Source organism: Acomys minous, assembly GCF_964271855.1.
Source record: "Acomys minous genome assembly, chromosome: 13".
In the NCBI taxonomy this organism is placed as follows: Eukaryota; Metazoa; Chordata; class Mammalia; order Rodentia; family Muridae; genus Acomys; species Acomys minous.
Window position 1 is genome coordinate 8978510 of NC_140495.1, and position 21452 is coordinate 8999961.

Here is a 21452-nt window from a genome sequence, read left to right on the forward strand (position 1 = left end):
CTGTTGGGCGAAGGGGCGGAGTCAGAGGTTGCCTGAGCTCCGCCCGGACTCCAGGGGGCTCCTCCCCCTTTGTGCGCCTCACCGCGGGGCGGGCGTGAGGTGGAAGGGGAGGGTTGGGGGGGGGGGATGTCATAGCCGCTTCGAGCCGCCGCTCCTCTGGCGCCCTCGTCCTGTCGGCTCTCGCCGCCGCCTCCTCAGCCGCACGGGGGACACGGATGGCTAGTGGGGCGCAGGGGCCTTCTGGGTTGAGACCGCGGCGGTCGCGGCCGCTGCTGAGGCAGAGACTCCGGATCGCCGCCGCCGCTGCCGCCTCCACCCCCAGTGTCCCGGCCTCGCAGTGCTGAGGGCGGGAGCGCGCCCAGCTCTGCCTCCGCCTCCTCCTCCTCGTTGTCGTCGCCGTCGCCCTCCTCCTCCTCCTCCTCCTCCTCCTCTGGGTCTCCGCCCAGCACCCCTCGCTCCAGGCGGCGGCGGCGGCGGCGGCGGCCGCGGAGGACGAGCTAGAGACCCGCCGCCGGGGCACAACATGGCGGAGCCCTCGGCCCCGGAGAGCAAGCACAAGTCGTCCCTCAACTCGTCCCCGTGGAGCGGCCTCATGGCTCTCGGGAACAGCCGCCACGGGCACCACGGGCCCGGAGCCCAGAGCTCGTCCAGGGCGGCGGCGGCGGCGGCAGCGGTGCAGCCGAAGCCGGGGCCCCCCGCGGGGCTGTCCGGGGGCTTGTCGCAGCCGGCCGGGTGGCAGTCATTGCTCTCCTTCACCATCCTCTTCCTGGCCTGGCTGGCCGGCTTCAGCTCGCGCCTCTTCGCCGTCATCCGCTTCGAGAGCATCATCCACGAGTTCGACCCATGGTGAGTGTGGCCGCCCTTCCCCCGCAGGCAGCGCGCGGTCCCCGGTGCGTCCGGATCCCCACCGGATCTCTCCGTTGGCCGGGCCGGGCTGGGCGCGCCCCCTGCCCGCTTGGCGAAGTTTGCCCGGGAGCGGAGCCTCGATCCTCGGCCGCCGGGGTGGGCCGGCCCCGCGCGGCGCCTTCTTGCCTGCCGCGCCTCGGCTGGCTCCGGGGTGGGGGGAGCCCCCCTTCCCCACGCCCTCTTCGCCGCAGCTTTGCGCCTTGTTGCATTTTATTTGATTTCTCTCTCCTTCCTGCCATCGGAGCAGCCCCGGGGATTGCCTTGTGGCCGCTGGAGGTGACTGGAAGCCCCCCCACCCCCCTCGTCCGCTCACCCTCGCAGTTTCACGCTTTCCCCTTCTATTTTCTTTCTCTTGGAGAGTGGAGCGTTAGCGGTTAGGGAAAGAAAAAAAAATATTAATCCCGAAAGCGAACGCAGTGCTAACTGCTTGTGTTTTTCCAGCACCAGATATTTTCAAGAGTGTGTCGTCCCCCCCCTCCCCGGCCCTTAAGTGCACTCAGCACGCTACTCTATTTCCACAGTTGTGCTGGGTTGCTTTTTAGAGCGAGATCGTTATTCTGTTAGCCGAACTCTCGCCCTCCGTGTTACCACAGTATCCGACAGCGTTGCACGAGTTTCTTTATTGGTCTCTCTGCTGGAAGGTCTGTGGAGAAGAGAACAAACAGTACCGCGGTGCCGGGAGCTCTAGACTGTGGTGCCAAACTTGCCCACATTGCATAGCACTGACTGACCTGAGGGTATTACCCCCACTCCGAACACTGAGCTATCTAGATGGGAAGATTGCTTTAACTTTCTCCACATTGGCCCAACCTGAGTAGAGTTTTTGTCCTGTTCCCTCCCCCCACCCCCCACCGAGAGAGAGTGAGAGAGAGAGAGAGGGGGGGGGGGAAGGAGGAGAAGAAGAAGAAGAAGAAGAAGAAGAGGTGGAAAGAGGGAGCGGGAGGATGAGAATATGAGAGTGAAGGAGTGAGAATGTATGCTTCTTTAAACTGCTTTATTCGCCTGGCTGCCCTGTCAACTTTGAATCATTCTTACTTGCATTTAGACCTAATTAAACTGTAATCATTTGAAATGCACAGAGAATCTTCTTAAGAGTTAGTCAATATATAGGTTATAAATGGGGGGGGGTTCTTATATGTTAAGTGTGGGATTTAAGTTGTGCTTTAAGAAAAATATTTATGCTACAACATCTATTGAACACCAGAGGGGCCTACTCAAGGAAAATCCAGTTTAGAGAAACAGTCAGTTATTCTGTGAGATGTTTTCATCCCATTTTAGAGGTTTCGATTTTTTTCCCCCAACAGCTTTGCTTTTTTGTTTTCCTTTTTTTTTTTTTTTCTAGACAGGGTTGCTCTGTGTAACTGCCCTGACTGTCCTGGAACTCGCTTTGTGGACCAGGCTGGCCTTGAACTCAGAGAGGTAGATCCACCTGCCTCTGCGTCCAGAGTGCTGGGCATAAAGGCATGGTCCACCACACCTGACTTTAGCTTTGCTTTTTAAATGACCATTATGTTATTTGAAACCACAGAAGAAAAGCATATTGGCAGAGATTACATATGAACCTAAGAATATTTGTGAAGTCTTACTAACTGGATAGAGTATTGTTTTGAAATAATCAATTAGATTTTAAAAAAATAAAAGATATTGACCAGAAATGAAAGCCACTAGAGTTTACTGAACAATATGAAAAGAGAAACTTGTGTCTTTTCAGATGGAGATAGCACAGGTGTCTGATTGACCAAACATTTTGTGTAACAAAATTTGAAAATATTTCCAGAGTAATTTTACTAACATTTCCAGAAAGCAACATTTTTACAAATGAAAGGCTTAAGAGTCACTCAGAGGCTGAAATTAATGATTGCAGATTAATGCACAAATAAATGATGAGGTGATTTTGTTGTTGTCATGTCCCCCCCTTTACTTTGAAGGAGGATTAGTAATCTGCCTCGGGTCAGTCCTAGTAAAACTGCGTAATATAATGAGGAGGCTTAGATTGCTACAGGAATTTGAGAGCATAACTTTTTTTATTCATAAAAAAATCTATTTTTTTATTCTGCTGTGTAGGAAACACATTTCAGATATCTTTGTGTTTCATCTCAGTCTGTTCCATTTTAATTTTAATTCACATATTCTGATCTGCAAGTGTCCAGAGCTAAGACCTACTTAGCTTAGCTATTTCATCTACCAGTGGTAATGTTAATGCTTGTTTATTCTTGGTGAAATGTTTATGCTCATAATGTTAGAATGTTCTAATGAGAGGATAGATGCAATAAAGGAATTGTTCCTGCTCCTCACTGTGTTTGGAGACTTGTCTTTGTGAATCTTATGGAATGTCTGATTCAAGTGATCTAATGAGAGAAATCAAGTTCAAACAAAAAGAAAACTGTATCTACTTTAGTTTTTCTTTTCATAGCTGCTAACGTTAGGCATGCCATTCATTCTTCATCTCATAGTCATTGTTGAAAAATCTTTACAAGGGAAGTTATATAGATTGCCTGTTGCCTGTCTTTGCTTCTGACTTTTAAAACAGTTTTTCTGCAGAGCTGGTAAGAGCAGTCTCACATACTAGCTTGGAAGTGGCTCAGATTACCATGCAGCAATGAGGGGGAACTTTTAGTAATATTTAAATGTTCTCTCTGACTGTTTCTACAAACCAGTTTGTTCTGGCCTGCCCACACCTCCTTCAGCCCCCCCTTTCCATTTCTGAACCCTTTTCATTTGTGAGTTTAATTGTGAGTTGCTTCTATAAGTTTTACAGTAGCTCTTGAATTGTGAGACTCCAGATAGCTGTCAAAAGTGACTCGTCACCAAGTTACACTTGTTTTTAAAATTTGTTACCCAGGTTATTTTAAATCTTACTGACTGCTGTAAGAGGTAGTATCTGAGGTTATTGAATTAAATACCTTTTATTTTGAGAACTTGGTAACATTTTTGGGTTATAACTCACCTTTTTGTGCCAGTGATTTCCTCCCTTCTCAGTTGAGCTGATGAGATTCTGGGAAACAGTGAGACTGTTCTGTAGTGCCAGATATTTGATTGACTAGGTAGTTTAACAGCTTGCATTTAATTTTACCCTTTTATCTGCCATGTAGCCCTTCATAGTTTTGCTGTGATTGTGAACACTGGCACGTTACATTAGCCAGCCCTTTCCTATTGTCTTCCTACAGGTGTGGTAGCCCTCTCCAGTAGCGTTCCACTGAGGAGATACCCTTGCTCCCGCCTATACAGCTTTTAGGGACTTCTCTCTGGAGAGAATTTGGGAATTTAGAATTTAGAGCTTTAGGTTTTAGCTGCAAATACCAAAAAGGCAGCAAAAACTGGGCATAATGGGGCACACCTGCAATCCCAGGTTCTCAGAGACGATGCTGCCCTGGACTCACTTTGTAGACCAGGCTGGCCTCTAACTTAAAGAGATCCGCCTGCCTCTGCCTCCCGAGTGCTGGGATTAAAGGCGTGTGCCACCACTGCCCGGCAACTTTTTCTATTTTTGTTAGGACAGAGTTTTGAGTTAAAATATGGAATGCTTTCTCCTTAGACACTGTGGTATAGATAGGTTAATTACTGCAAACATATTTTTCAACTGAGTGACAAGCCTTGGAAAGTAAGCTGTTTTGAGAGTTGGGGACTGCTTCCTGTCTTTTGAGATCTTCCATGTTTTTCTTCACTTTACAGACCAAAACCCAAAAAAAACAAAAACAAAAACAAAAAAAACCCCAAACTGTTGACCTCATTTCTGAAGAAGACAGAAGCAAAAGCAAGCAGTTTTAGAGCGCAACGCTTCCCAGATCCCTTAAAAGCCCCTCTGACTGTGGGATCATTAGCAGCAGCTGTCCAGCTGCACTTCCAAGTGGGATAACACCACCGCTGAGTTCATTGTAGTCGACACTTTGTAGCCTGGAGCTTCTGGGATCATTCTGAGTGAGAAGTTCCTGTCATGGGAAGCACTGGAGTGGCTGGAGTTGATGATGGCTTTGGGCCTGCTCCTGCGTGAAGTCACTGCGACCCTCTGTAGTACTAGTGAATTTTCATGAAGCATATGATAGGTCCTGAAGCAGTTAGAATCTGTCTTCAAAGCCCTTGGCATCTTTGCTTTTCCTTGAGGATTTTCCTTTCTTTAGTGCTGACCTGGGTAGGACAGCATGCTTCTCAAGGCCTGAGTGGTTTGCATGAAGACTACCAAGCTTTAGAAACTGAAGTTTCCCTTGTGTGGCTCTGAACCTATGGGTGTGGAAGTAACTTAACAGCCTGTCTGTGCCTTACTTCCAGTGTTCATGCTCTCAAAGTGCTGAGTGTATAGAAAAAAAACTAAAATATTATTTATTGTACTATCTTAATAATCATCAGTGCAGCTGTGTTCTTAGAAGTAATTAATAGAAAGACTATGTTACTTAGTTACCAAGTCTCATATTTGCTTTATTTCTAAAGAGAAATCATAGGACACCACAATTTTGCAGCTACTTTTGAGTTAGAAACCTCTGCATTTCATTAGATCTGCTTTCTGCTAAATAATTGTGCTATAAGTTTTCAGCATACAGGAAAGTTGAATTTTAGAGTGAACGTTAATAACACTACTACTTCCGTTCTCCAGGTGATACAGTTTACTTCACTTTCCAACGTCTGTGGCTGTGCTTACTTGCACCCTTCTTCTCAGACTCTGAAATCTGCAGAGACTGCTGGTGCTGCCCTAGGTCCTCCACTCCATGATAAAGGGGAACATTCTGCATTTGTTTTCTGTAAAACCTGAGCCCTGCATGTACAAATCACTGTTTGTGTATCTTTACTTGGACTTGAGGTCAGGATGAGATAGATCCCTTTCAGGTTTTGGTCAATAAGTTGCCCTGAGTACACTGTAAAGCAGTGCATTAGCCATGTCTGCTAAGGGACTTGGCTCTGCTGAATCTGTTGTCTCGAGAGACAGTCTGAAAGTCTTACTCAGTTTCACTTGTGTAGAACTTCTAAACTCTTGAATTGCCTTATTATCTAGCTGTTGTCACTACCATGTTTCATCCAAACAATACAGCGCCTGAAACCATGAGCGCCAACATTAAAGGGCAAGACGAGGATCCCGTGCTGGTTCTGACTGACCATACTTCTCATTTTTAAGCTACTTACTTTTTCTGAGAAGTCTTGGTCAGTCTGTGCTCCTTTCTTTCCTGCCTTCCTTCCTGATGACAAGAACTAGCTATGCGGTCTAGGCTGGCAGGTGGGGCTACAAGTGTGTCCTGCGTCTCTCTCTATCTACCTCCTTCTGTGTGAGCAGTTTCCTGAAACTTAGAATGGATGCAGACGGCAGTACATGGCATAAAGAAAAGAGCTCCATGTCGAGTGGGAGTAAATGTTGGGAGAGTTGGGGGAGCTGTTCCAGAAGTTCCTGTATTTTGAGTAAATTTGTTTACTGGTATTTGTAGGCCAGACAAAAGATCTAACCACATTTTATAGTTTGAATGTCTGAAAAAATGCTTTCTTAGTTTGAATCAGTATATTTTAGAATATACTTTGCACATAAATTAGTAAATATCTATTCGGATTTGTACCATTTGAAGACAAGCAAGCCTGTGAATTATTGCAGTAATTAAGTTAGCCATATAATCTGTAACTTCCTTTTGATGAACTTACTGTAATAGGAAACATTAGCATGGCCCACATTCTGATAGTTTCCTTTGAATTGACGAAACGGTGTGAAATCTGTTATTTCATAGACAAAAATGTATTTTAGTTCAATGTTCCCTAGATCTGCCTGAGTCCAAAGTCTGTTTTTAATGTACCCTGCCTGGGAAGCAGGTTTCTCTGTGCAGCCCTAGCTGGCCTGGAACTCACTCGCTCTGTTGTAGATCAGGGTGGCCTCACACTCAGAGATCCAGCTGCCTCTTCCTCCAGAGTGCTGGGAATAAAGGTTTGCGCCTCCAACTTAATTTGATTCTTAGTCATCTGTTCTAAGTCTTAACACATTGCCTACCAAAAATGCTTGTTCACAACCCTCTCTAGTGACAGCAAGATAGTTATTTTGATTGTTTTAATGTAGGGGAATAAGAAAAGTTGGTTGTTTTAAGTTTTGTTTTTGTTGTTGTTGAAGATGAGCAATGCATTTTTCAGAAATGGGCCTTTTAAAGAAGTAGCCAATTGAGAAGAAAAGCTGATTGAATCTACTTGAATATTTTCACTGGGTTTTATCTGTAAAAAGTCAGAGTGTTGAGTTTAGAGGTATTAAGCCATCCAGCATAGAAATTTTTAGTGGACAGCTGTGCTCTTAGAGTAGACTCAGACTTCTAGAAATAAATAGATGTTTAAAGTATATGTGGCCACCTGTCTCTCGAGGAGTTGAGCTTTTTTCATATTGAGGTTATGTTTTGAAAGTTATAACTTCAGAATATGAGAGGACATTCTTTGTGTATTACCATTCATTTTGAATTGAGGGTGTTAAAAAAACAATAGTTCAAGCATAGTTGTGAAAATAGGACTTTCGAGTAAAGTTTAGTTTGGAGTTGGTGATGTAAAAAAGCTGTGGCCATGAATTGCTTGTCACTGCCATAAGTTAAGTTATAAAACTATTTTCTTTTCCTTTTTTTTTAAACTGTGTGTTCATGCTTATCAAAAGGAAAATGTCTTTGGATAGAATAGTCACAAAGAAATTTTACTCATATTATTAAATTCTAAAGTATTAGTTGATAAGCAAGTTGATGAGCTGCTTTTCTAAGCTTTATGAGCTTATTAAGCCATCTCAAGTCAACATCTTTTTCTCCCCAGTATGTTTATTTTTAAGTGATATAGCTAGCAGTTCTTTCAACTTACAAAAGACTTCAAATGGGTTTTTTTTTTTAAACTTAACATATTGGCAGGTTCTTGTTCTCTCTTAATATCTAATGTTGCAATTGATGGTGTGTGAGTGTGTGCCTGTGTACTAATGTCGAAGGTGAACTATTGTCTGCAACATTACAGAAATTAAAATGAGTAGGAAGTCATACCTAAAGTGTGTATTACGCATGCCTTACATTATTTTTGTTGCTGGTCAGATTTGTCTGAAGAAAAGCATGAAGCCAAATTGAATGACATTGAAGAAAAGGATGGTGCCCAGAAATTTATTTATGAAAGTAAATTATTGCACCATATGCAATCCACAGCAAAAAACAGTGAATGCAGAATTATCAAAAAGAAAGCAGCACTCTTGTAGTTTTTGAGATATTCTTTGAAAGTAAACCTTAAATGCTTATATAAAAAAAGAGCAAAAAATGAAATTCCAAAGGCTTTTATCATAGGTAAAAAGGGGTTTCAGTCTTAAGAAGTCTAATACACAGTAGAATGAGGACCTAGATCATGAATCATTTTCGTCACCTCCGATGTTGTTTCTCCAGTCTGTCTCCCACATTGTAACATAATAAGTAATTATCTCCTTACATTTTTGTCATAGGTGGTTAGCTTTCTGTACTGTTAAATTCAGTTTAGCTAACCTATTTTAGTAGAGTAGAACTGTAGCTTTTGTATCTTGCTTTTTTTCCTTGTCTTTCTTGATTAAAAGAGCCAGATCAGACCATGTGGGAAATAAGTAAGGCTCAGCAGTAATTTGACTAGCACCCAAGATTTTGCCTGTTCATTTTATAGCAGGAAATACATGTAAAAAAGGAAGGGAAAAGTTCCTCTTCACCTGAGATAACGAATGATCTTTGATTTTTAAAAAATATATTTATATGTATGTGTTTTATCTACATGTATGTAAGTCTGTGTACCATATGCCCAAAAAATAGCCCAGAAGTTACAATTTTGTGCCATTATATAGGTGTTGGGAATTGAACCCAGGTCTTCTAGAAGAGCAGCCAGTGCTCTTAACCACTGAGCTATCTCTCCAGCCCTAGATAACAAATGACCTTAAAGCTAACTCTTTACTGGAGTCATCTTTTTCCTCTAGATAACCCTTGATAGATTGAATCTTTCAGAAGACAGAGGGTACAGGAAGAGGGCATGGGGATATCATTCAGGAGATGAATGTGATGGAATAAAAAACAAAACAAAACAAAAAAATGTTCAAGAACTGGGCTTTGGGGGGACAAGCTCCAGTGGTAATGGCCATGCTGTATACCTCCAGTCCTAGCTACTGTGTGAGACTGGGGTATGACTGGGGTGTAAGCTTTCTTGAGCGTCTGGTGTTCCAGACCAGCCTGGTCAACATTGTGAAACCTTATCCAAAACAAACAAACAAGAACTTGATTTTGTCAGTTTGCTCATTTTAAAGTATGTACATATATTAAAATTAACTTGAGTGAATGAATGGTTGATAATTGTTTAGTGTTTTCTGCCAGGATTTCACTATGCAGTTTAGGCTGGCCTAGAACTTGTGAGGAAGCCCAGAATGGCCTGGAATTCTCCATCCTGCTTCAGCACTACCCCTTCCTTCCATTAAACCTCTCAAGTGCTGGAACCATATCTAGCAGTAATTACTTTGTTTCTTTTGTTTGGTGTGTGTGTGTGTGTGTGTGTGTGTGTGTACACATACACATACATGTGCATGCATGTTCATGTGTGTGAGCAGGGGTTAGAGGTTAATGTTATTTATCATCCTTGGATTGCCTTATATATTGATCTAGGATTTCTCACTTAGAACCCAAAATTTGCTGATTGTGCTAGGCTAGTTAGCCAACCTGCTCAGAGATCCCTCCTTGCCTCCACTGAATTACACCTACGCATCAGTGCTGGGGATCTGAACACCAGTCCTCACACTTTACCCTAAACTCCTAAGCTTAAATTCTAAGAAAGTACTTTGATGTGATGTGTGTGTGTGTGTGTGTGTGTGTGTGTCTGTCTGTCTGTCTGTCTGTCTGTCTAGAATTGCTGGTTTTGGTTGGTGTATGGTTGGGTAGATAGAGAATCTTTTGTTTGTTTGTTTGTTTTTCAAGACAGAGTTTCTCTGTGTGTAGCCTTGCCTGTCCTAGACTCATTTTATAGACTAGGCTGGCTTTGAACTCACAGAGATCCACCTGCCTCTGCCTCCCAAGTTGTAGGATCAGAGGCATGCGTCACCACTCCGGCCCACAGATGGAGAGTCTTGAATGGCCTCTTGGAGTGTGCAGTGGTTTTCTGTGACGTCGGACAGCCCTTTCCCAGGAGTTGCCTAAGGCCATCAAAAACACATTTACATTCTGATTCAGAACAGCAGCAAGATTACAGTTTTAAGGAAGCAGCAACAAAAATTTATGAGTGGAGTCACCACAACATGAGGTGCTGTATTAAAGGGTCACAGCATAGGAAGGTTGAGAACCGCTTTTATCCTTTCCAGTTCATTCCCTTGGCTGTTTACTGGCTCTGTCCATCTTCAGGAATATTGGGAAAGAGGAACATTAGGAGTTTCTCCAATATCATCTTCAAGGATAAAGTTATTTCAAAGAATGATAAAAGGTCATTGGCCTTTCTATAGGAACCTGAACTGTGTTGGGCTAAAAGAATTAGGTGTTTGTTAGCAAATAAATGCTTTATGGTATCAGGAAAGTGACTCTAGTTGGTAAGGCTTCCTTTTGTAGTTAGAAAGCACTTTGTAACTGAAACAAATAAGAAAACTCACAAGCATTTCTCTTTAGTGGTTAGAATGATTTTGATCAGATTTGGTGGTTTCTGCTGTTTGTTGGTATAAACCCCATGCTACTTGAGTGGATAACAGTTTAATTTTTCTCTGAACAAAAAGTTAAGTCTGGATCTGCCTTTTTTAAACCTCCAATTGAGGCAGCGAGCGTTTGAATTTTGTATTCTAAACGTTAAAACTCAACCCAACTATCCTAAGAAGGATGTTTAACATAACCTGTCATCCTAAACTCCACGCAGAACCTGGCAGAGGATGATCCAAATATCTTGAGTTAGACTCTGCTTGGGTAATGGTCGGTGTAAGGCTAGAAGCCCTTGTTCAGCCCTCCTGATACTCCTCTTGTATGAATTCCCAAGTGGAGATGCTCTCCTGGAGTGTCTTAACTGTTGTAAACCATGCCAGGCACACTGCTTTCAGGAACACTTATCTGCCACATGTGAGGGGAAGTATAGTTTTATTTGTGTGTTTCTTACAAGTACAACTAACTCTCTGAGTTCCTTTTCATGTTTTAACTCATTAGTTGAGGAACATTGAATCAGACAAGAAAGACTAGCTAATATCTACCAGTCTCCTGAATTACAAAAGTTGCATTGTTAATTTTTTGAGCTGATGAGTGGAAAAGGTGCCAACTCAATAAAAAATGAGTTTACAAGCTAGAGTTTGAGGAATAGTAAGAGCTAAAATTATTGTATGCCTTCACATTCATCAGTATGGACAAAATTCGTGCCTCAATGACTTTAGGTTTGGATTAATGATTCATTCATAGCTTTCTTCATTGTGCTCGACAGTGAAGGTAAATAAATGATACACAGATCCAGCAACACTTTAAAAAGCATCAGAGTTTTGACCTCCTTTTACACTTTACCTTAGAAATTAAAGAATACTAAATAAAAGTGCTCATTAAAATGAAATAAATTGCTGTCTTTGTGAAAGTGTCTTTGCAGTGGAAATAACTTTGTCCATGTCTAATTATTAGGTGGGTCATTGATATTAGTGTATTAGTGTCTAAAAAACCAAAATACAAGGTCCTTATCCTTTTAAAAATTATTAATCAAGCCCTAATAGAAATGATTGGTCTGTTGGGTTCTTGTGAGTTCTCAAACTGAAAACTTGGAATGACTTCACATGATTCATTTTTTTAATTTATTTATTTATTCATTTATTTCACTTAGCAAAACTATCTGTCTTTTTTTTTTAAATCCTTTATCCATCAATGTATTTTAAAAAGAAAGTCTTATTAATACATGTGCGCAAAGCCACAAGTTTAATCCCCAGCACAGCAAAGGGCAATGACAACGACCACAGTAAAAAGAATAGTGTTTTGAGTGGAATTTGTTCACTACATTAACCAACACTGTGTATTCACTGACTTTTTACCAACGTAATACACCTGTCGCATGGACGTATAACTTGATTCCATAACACAGTTACTCTAAACTTTAACTAAGAGGCTTTTATTTTACCATGCTACACAGCCTTTTGACATTTGAAGGAGAAACAGGATGATGAAACCATATGAGGTAAATAAAGTAAATCTAATCTTAACATGGCTTAAAGGCCAGGCATATGTTGAAATTCGAAAATTGAGCTGAGCAACTAATTTCTTAAAATCCAGGTATTTATTTATGGTTGTTAAATGGAATAAGTCACTTCATTAAAAGGGACACACACACACACCCATTTAAGAGAATTATTTTGGTTTTTAGAGTAACTTATTGAATTTAAAGTGTCTAATACATATAGCCTTTATACAAGGGCTTTCTTTTTTAAATAAAATAATTTTGGATATTTAAAAAGTATTTATGCCATTTAAATGATGTAAGTTAGGCCTGCTGGGCGTGAATCACAACATAAGACATTGCTAGTAGATTGGGGTATATTTAAAGTTTAACATGTACATAAATGGAATGTGTGTACTCTGTATAATTATGAAACTTACTGATGGCATCGGGAACCTACCCAGTGGCTGCAGAACGAGCACGTGACCATCTTCACATTTACTTGTTTCCTCTCCAGCCTGTCCCTCTTATTTTTCCTGTTGCAACTAGGAAACCATTCTGACTTTTAAATAAAGATTTTATTTTTTATTATATGTCAGAGGTGTGTGCATTGAGTATAAGTGTTCACAGAGTCTAGGAGTGACTGTTGAAATTCTATGAAGCTGACATTATAGCAGTTGTGGGTTCTAGTTTTTGCTATCATGAATAATGTTAAGGATAAAAAAACTTATCTGATATATACATGTATAAGTTTGATAGCTGTGTACCTGGCCTGACATTGTATTTCAGCTATTTATAAAGATACTGTCTCTGCCAGGGTTGGTGGTGCACCCCTTTAATCCTAGCACTCAGAGGTAGAGGTGAGCGCATCTCTGAGTTAGGGCCAGCCTGGTCTACAAAGCGAGTCCAGGACAGCCAGGGCTGTTATACAGAGAAACCCTGTCTCAAAAAACAAAACAACAATAATAGTAATATAAAAAAATAAAGATACCATCTCAGAACTTTGTGGCACAGCAACCAGCACTTTTCTCCGTTCTATGGGCTGACTAGGAAGTTAGCCACTTGTATCAGCCTGCATTTTGAGAGGATCGTTGTTGTCTCCACAAGCTGTAGCTAGCTGGGGCTAGAGTGCCTCAGATGTCTGGGCATTGGTGGCGTGCTGGAACTTTGACCTTGTTTTAGTCAGGGGTTTGGCTCTTCCCTGATACTTCTTTGCCTGCCTCACTGGGTGCTTCTTGAACTCCAAAAGAGAATCCCAAGATGAGAGAAGCTGGCTGGCTGACTAAGGGCTAGGCTTGGAGTGGACAGCATCATCTTCAGTATGCTTTACTGTTCAGGTGACATAGGCCTACCTCAGTGTCAAAAAAGGACATTCATATATAGGTGCAGAATTATTTAGAACCACATTATATTTATCATTTTAATCTCCTTCAGTTTTTTGTTTGTCTTTTATTTGCTTCTATTTGAAGCAGGGTTTGGCTATGTAACCCAGGCTGCTTCCTCCTGCCCCAGGTTCCCAAGTGCTGGAGTGACAGCTGTAGCCCTAACAAGTTTTAAAAATCATTTGTCTTTTTCCTAATGATTTAATAAGAGGCTTTACATATACTCATATTTATTTAATATGTGTATACAGGCTACAGTAAGTTGAGGTTAAACTTATTGCAGATATTTTATTTCATTTTGTGACTTACCACAACCCTATGGTCTTGGTATTTCATTTCCCACACTTTACAGATGTGTTTTAGTGTATGTTGAAAGAATATAGTCTTGAACTCAGATAGCCTCCAAAGTGACATTTTGTTTTAAAAACTAATGTTTGTATTAGGTGTACAATTAGGTGTCCATCAGCCTGTCTTTTTTATCCTTTCTCTAAAGAAGTCAGGGCTTAAAACAGAACAAAAGTCTAATTACTCAGGCACTAGGAGAACACTGAGAACAGGTGATGCTGGGGAGCTTGCTAAGAGTGCTGGCTCTGGAACCAGGGCATTCAGCTCCAAGGCTGGCCAGTGTTGCTCCCCTCCTCAGTCCTCGGTTTTCCCCTCTGAGTTACTCATTTGGATCATTCAGTCACTCTCTGCCCAGACTTTGCATCCTTGGTTCCATAGCCAGGCTGATTGCTGTCAGTGCTCTTCTGAGGGTGCTGAGTTCTCAGAGTATGAAGAGTTTGACTGGTAGATATTTGAGATTTTCTTGCCTACTTCTACTTCTATATTTTATCCTGGAAATTAAGGTTTTTAAGTGTTGTAAGTTGCCAAAATACAAAAGACTAAACTTCAGAAATTCAGAGTGTGTCTTCATATGTTTGCCCTGTGTTCTTAGAACTCCGTAGACAGGTACCAAGCATGACTGAAGTCCAGAATACAAAGCTTTGAGGGAAATGAAACCACTTTCTTTCATGCCTGAACAAATAGGAAAATATGTAAATTCATTTATAGACATTTCCTCTCAGCTCTCAAATTAGGAAGATTTGTTTGTGTAGTTTGCAGTTATTTCAGGTCTGTACATTGGTGGCACCTCAGTAGTTGGCCTCGTGCAAACATGCCACCTCACATTTTTTTGGATTTAATACCCAAATGCAATACCACATATCTTTATTATTTTTTTTAAAGATTTATTTATTTTATTTATTGCATATGAGTGCTTTATCTGCAGAAGAGGGTATCAGATTACATTGTAGAGATGGTTGTGAGACACCATGTGGTTGCTAGGAATTGAACTCGAGACCTCTGGAAGAGCAGGCGGTGCTCTTAACCACTGAGCCATCTCTCCAGCCCACTTATCTTTATTCTTTAATCCTAGCAGTTGGCCAGCAGATCTGTGAGTTCAAGGCTAGCTTGATTTGCATATTAAGTTCCGGGCCAGTCAAGGCTAAGTAGTGAAACTTTGTCTTCATAAGTAAATAAATAAATATTCCAAGGCAGAAACAGATGTTAAACTGCACTTTTCATCAGAAGGGTTTTTACATGTAGTAGACACACAACTTCTTGGGTCTCTGATTCAAGCACCTGGTGTGGCAAAGGTGTGTAATCCTGGGCTGAGAAACATAATGAAGCCAAGTGACAGAACAAAAGATTCTGACCTTGGAGTGCTTTCCACCAGGGACTCCTACCATTGTATGGTAGAGACTTTTGTTCATGTTTGTTCTTTGACTTTTAGGGTCATGAAGCATTAATTACTCCTCTCAGAGAACTAAATACACAGTGTCTGTAGCCCTGTTACTTCATTAAATTCCTGGAGTCAAGGAATTTGATAAAAAGTAATGTCAAATTCCACCATGTTGAACATAGTATAGACTGTTTGTAGAACAAACTCAGTAAATGGGCCTTTGTCTTGGTGTCCAAGTTGAGTATTAAAATACACAGGTATTTAAGGATGTCAGCTTGTGACTATGCCTTAGGCCCTGAGAACTGAAGTGTCCAAGAAGGATTGTGTACACTGCTCTGAGCAGTCCTTTAATTTACCCCTTGTTACTTCCCCACCCTCACGAGAGTATTTCTTGCAGAATGATGTTCCGTTTGCTCTGGAGTTTGAGTTGGCCAGGCGGTGATGGTGCAGGCATTTAATCCCAGTACTTGGGAGGCAGAGGCAGGTGGATATTTGTGAGTTCGAGGCCAGCTTGGTCTCGAACTAGAGTGATTCCAGGACAGCCAGGGCTACACAGAGAAACCCCGTGTCAACAAACCACAAGAAAAAAAAAGTTTTAATTGACCAAACCACTTTCATGTGTAGATCATGGGACATTATTACTTTAGATCATTCTTGATATAAATCTTATTTCTATAGCAGAAGAACTTATTTTTTGGTTTATGTATATTTCATATGTATGAAAATACATACACATATAGCTAGTTAGTTGGAAATCCTATTTATTTAGTATAACACATAATTATGTGTTTAGGTAGTATTGTAGGTTTTTCTATATGAATATGTGTGAAACAAATATGTCATGTTGTATGTATAAGAAATGTATGTTTTCCTCTTTGTCTTCAGCTTTAGATATTGGACTTAGCTGAACAGAGCTTGTTGGATAATTGAATCAAACATGCATATTTATATGTACTGATTTTTTTGGTTCATATAATAGCATATCAACCTTTTACTTGGATATTTAATTTTTATTTCTTGCTGACTTTTCATTGTTTTCACCACTTAGTTGTTTAGAAACCACACATTTATTTTGTGTGGGGAGGGCGGTGCTTCCTGCCGTGGCACATGGGGAAGTTGAGGGCTGCTTGGCCAGAGCCGATTCTCATTCTACCATGTGCTCTCCATCTACTAAGCCATCTTGCCAGCTCTCCAGTTCGTTTTTGAACTAGGTGTGGTAGGATGTACATGTAATATGGAGGCTGAGGTGGGAGTATCCCAAATTTGAGGCCTAGCCAGCTTCAGAGGATGCTCCTCTCCCAAACAGAACAAAGCACATGTCCTTGATAGTCTAGAGAGGCCTACTCTTCCTGGGGCTACTGATAGAAATGGCAGCAGAGAGTTACAGTAGATATTACCAGATGGGACTGAAACAGGATCCTTATTTGTAGTTAATGCATGTTGTATAGCCTTGCTGTGTGTACTCAGTTCTTTTTGGCTTTTTATAGGTCACTTTGAGGGAGAAGAGAGTGAGTTAAAGGCATGACAAGACAGTTACAGACTTTACACACCCTTCACTTTCTCCTGTTGTGCTCACCAGTAGAGGAGCAGGTGCTTTGTCTAGTATATGTTCTTTCTGCTGAAGAAGGTCTTGTATCAAAGTAGCCCACCTACTAGTGACTGGGGGTCAGAGAGCATCATCCCAGGGCCCAACTGCAGCTGCTTGTGCACCAGTGAGCACAGTTATGGTGGTGCAGCAGTGGCTGTTCAGTCTCTGTGTAGGTCTTTTCCTTCAGAATTGACTTGAAGCTCTTTTTCATGCATCATTGGTAATTCTCTGTGTACTTCAGGACTGCTGTGGATACCTTGAGTTGTATTTCCGTATCTGGAGTTACAGACTTGACTGTTGAATGTAGACAGAGCCTTTAAGATGTCAGCTGGTGCGCGTGGGCTTCAATTGCTTTGGAAGCCATAATGAAATAAAGCAGGCTTTCCCACCCTCTGTGTACTTAATGAAGCTATCTGTGAAGTCTGGTTTTCTTGAGTTTTTTATCCTACCACTAGATGGCAGGGATAATAAAAAATGAAATGCAAGTGTAAATGCCTGCTTAATTGATGCTATTCTCTAGTTCCATTGATATCAAATTTGGGACAAATATGAAGACTCTCAACTATAGGACCTACCTACCTCTTTAAGAACAGCCATAAAGCTTCTGTTTCTTGAGTAGAGTTAGTAACAAGATGAAGGAGAAACAATGGGAAACCTTTCATATTTTAGGTAATCATTGGTGCTTTTTAAATATTGTTGATGTTGTTATGTGTTCACATGATGTGTATGTGAGAGTTCACATGCCACGGTGCATGTGTCAAAGTTATGGGACAACTTTGTAGCCTCTGTTCTCTCCTTTCACCTTTACACGTGAATGGACGCAGCATGCTGGGGATGGAAGCAGGTCACCAGGCTTATTGTCACAATTGCCGTCACCTGCTGAGTGTCTCTCAGCTGACCATCAGTGTTCTGATCTGCCTTTCTGTGTATGCACCTTTGACTTCTCTATCTTCTGATTATGTTAGGCTTGCTTTAGCATCTATAGCTGGTCATTCTTTTGGTGTCACTATTTGCTGTCCTAATGACTAGGTTGAATACATGTTCTAACATGAATAGTTTTAATGGTTACATGTGTGAAATGCTAGAACTATATGTATAAAATGTAGAACTTGAGTATTTATGTAAATCTTATTGCAAAATAGATCTTTAAAACCAGTGTGTTTGTTGATAGCCTTGAACAGAATGATGAGACGCTGGAGGGTAGCTTATGATTCTGTGATGCCATAGAAGATTTTGTCTTAGCCGGGCGTGGTGGCGCACACCTGTAATCCCAGCACTCCGGAGGCAGAGGCAGGTGGATCTGTTCGAGGCCAGTCTGGTCTACAAAGTGAGTTCAGGCCAGCCAAGGCTTCAGAGAGAAACCCTGTCTTGAAACACACACACACACACACACACATACACACACATACACACACATACACACACACACACACACACACACACATACACACATACACACACACACACATGCACACACACCAGAAAAAGAAGGAAAAAAAGATTTTGTCTTGGGTGGGGCTTGTAGCTCAGTTGGTAGAATGCCTGATGAGATAGATGAACCCTGGGTTTAGTAAGGTAAGCTCCTTAGAACAGACATCCTGGAAAGGGGCACTGGGATCCCTGCACCTTGCTCGAGGAAGAACCAGTGATAACTCCTGTGGGAAACCTTCAGTGTTTTTTTAAATATATGTTTATAGCCTAGGAGTGGAATTACAAAGCATTTACCCAGAGACATGAAACACATGAACTTAAGGACTCAGACCTGTGTAAGAATGCCTAATTCATCAGGACTATCACTGTTCTCAACTGGGAACATCCCCACAGCCCAGCAAATAGTAGTCGTAAGAGGGAATGCTCCTTTAAAAGTAAAAAGGGGCATATTACTGCTGCATGAGTGAATCTCAGAAACATGCTATTCTAACATGTTACTCATATAAGAGTAGAACTATCCCATTTATACAAAAAGAAAGCAGAGAATGAACAATAGAACACGTGGTGAAGAGAATCAAACTGAAGAGGGAGGAAACTGAAAGGTGATGTGGGAACTTTATGGGCTGGTGGCTTGGGGATGATAGGTAAGGATGGTGATATGTATGCATGCAGTATCAGCTCATTGCATAACACGTGAAGATGTGTGTGTTTTAAATGCATGACATTTTACTGCAGTTTTGGGTTTTCTTTGTTTTTGCTGTGATGTGTAGTGTGTTGCATGTATTTGTTAGTGAAGGTGGACATGCATGTTCATTCAGGCATTTTTCCTTGATTGCTCTTCCCTTTATTTATATATTTACTATTTATTTGGGCACTGTCTCATGGAACTGAAGCTCAGTGGTTGTCTGGCCACAGGTCTGGGATGCCTTTTCCATCTGAGTTCTGAAGTTACAGGCACTAACTGAGCTATTTCCTCAGCCCTTACTTCAGATTCCCACAATGAAAAAAGTAACATAGTATCCTTCAGGTGTGTTTAGCGTTCAGGTGTTCTGTTCTTTAATTGCTGTCTGCACTGTTAATAGTCAAGTGTCAGCCCTGCAGGGTCAGAAAGCAAGTCTGCCTCTGTTCTCAGTTACCATTGTACACTGCATGCAGAATGTCCAGCCTCAGTAATTATGAGGTGGAAAGTTACTTAAGAACTATAGTTTTATAAACTTAGTGTCTGTATTTTAGACCACATTGTCAAGAAAAATATTTGCATTATTACAGAATTTTGTGTTTAGTGTTTAGGTAGCATCTAGCATTTCACAAGACTGTGTAAGTGTAAGGTTTGTCTATGTAAGAGTTAGCCTGCTCTGGATATGGTTTTGAGACAGTGTGAATGCTATATTTCTAAGCATCTAAACATCAGACTTCCCTGAATAGATAATGGCTTTATTTCTTTTAAGTAGATGTAACTATGTTCACTTTCTTCTGAATTTCTTCTCGCTATCTCAGTGTTTCATAAGAAGGTAAAGAAAAAGAAATTATTATTATTATTATTATTATTATTATTATTATTATTATTATTATTATTATTATTAATTCAAGAGCCAATAAACAAGAGTGATGTGGAAAGCAACCGTGTGGTCATATAACACTTTGCCTAACTGCTGCTATCTTTGTCTGATGGGAATGGTAACTACTTTTTAAATGACTGACATTTATGTCAAGAATTTGAAAAGTGAGTTCAATTGGACCACCCCAAACTTCCCTTTTCATGGGGACACGGTCTCTCTCTGAAACTGAAGTGGACCAGTGCTGCTACTGAGTCTTATTTGCTCTTTTATCTGATGCCACCTTTTGTGACTTATACTGAGGGTATTTCAAACGCAGTTTTAAAATTGTACACCACCTCTATGCAGACGTCAGTGGGGGAGTCCGTGTTACTATCCACTGTTATCCAGAAAGGTTGGAGACCCTGCTCTTGCCTCTGTTTGCAATGATCATGGCTTATGTTGCCAACTGCCAGTTTTGCCAACTTGTGAGAAGCAACACTAGCCGTAAGGTTGGCAAGAAATTATTCCATATTGAGCACTTGCCTGTGTTGAACACTGTCGTCAGTGTGTTTGATGTAGTTGTTGTGCCTTAGCTTTGTTTCTGTTTTTAATCTATGTCTGACCTTTTTTGGTTGCAGAACTGTATCATAATTCTCAAGCTGCACTGACGGGCCTCCCTGCTTCTCTATTCCACATGTCTAAGACTTCCACATGAAGTCTAAGAAGGGTGAACGGGAAACAGTCGGTTAAGCAAAGCTGTTTTTTGTTAGATACAGGACATGCTTGTTCTGTGTGGGGCAGGAACTCTGAGCAGAATTTAGGCATGCCAGAGTCTGAACCTGTTGGCCTTGGCATATCCTTTAAACTCTTCTACCTTGGCTCTCACACACACTGTGTGTGTGTTTGTGTGTGTGTGTGGTGTGTGTGGGTGTGGGGGGGGGGAGAGAACACGCGTGCAAGCATGTGTGTTGTAGGTGTAGTAGAAATAGTATTTCTGCAACTGCTCATAGATTTTTCTAATAGGGCTAACCATTTCTAAGAGGGGTTCTTTAGGAAGGAATATAGAGCTCTGAAATTTAAAAAAGAAAGAAAGATTTCTTTCATAAGGGCAATATGTTTTGTTTAAGGATTAAGTTCCTTGAGTTTTCACTCTATAGCCTTTGCGGCTATGTGGGAAGTTGTTTTTCTCTTCCAGAACACTAGAGTAATACTAGCCAGGGAAGAGCTGAGAACTGAAATATGTAATGGAGAAGGTGAGTCGCCCCTTAGGGTGGGGACACTATTCCTGTAATGGAAGAGGTAAAGCCAGTAGAGATACACATTACAGTTTTGTTTTGTTTCAAAGGAGAAAATGACTTTTTGAGAAAGACAAGTCTTCATATAAATGTTATTTCTCTCACTTCCAAAGCCTGGGCATATGGATAAGTTTCTCTTATCAGTAATAAGTTGCAAAGATTGAGGGAGAAGCTTGACATAAGTCAGATGTGGTTTTTACGTTTAGTAAAGGACAAGGCAAAGAAGGAAATTGAGAATGAGTTGTTGAACTTTAATAATTTATTCATATCAAAGTATGTGTTTGCATTTCTTGGAAGATTTTGCTGTAACTCACAAGAGAAAAACCAGACTTAACCTTTCCACTTCCCTGCCTGGCTTCTGTTCCTTCTGCTGTGCTGGCTGCCTTCCTCCCTAAGCCCCTGCCTTTTTTCACTCTCCTTTTGACTTGGTGTTCTAATTTCGACTAAGTTTTCAATCATGTTTATTGTATATTAGGAAGGCAAACTGGGTTTTTTCTTTGGATCAAATAGTAATTCCTGTTAACC

At 41.3% G+C, this 21452-nt stretch overlaps 1 protein-coding gene across 1 annotated transcript in view; it reads left to right on the forward strand.

Moving 5' to 3' along the window:
* The first annotated feature begins 202 nt into the window (after positions 1-202).
* The window catches only part of STT3B (STT3 oligosaccharyltransferase complex catalytic subunit B), a 69811-nt gene continuing 48561 nt past the window's right edge, over positions 203-21452 (forward strand). Inside the window, exon 1 of the mRNA XM_084754236.1 lies at positions 203-846. Within this exon, the coding sequence (XP_084610362.1) occupies positions 524-846 (323 nt within the window). The 5' untranslated portion in view covers positions 203-523. The remainder of the gene's footprint in view (positions 847-21452) is intronic.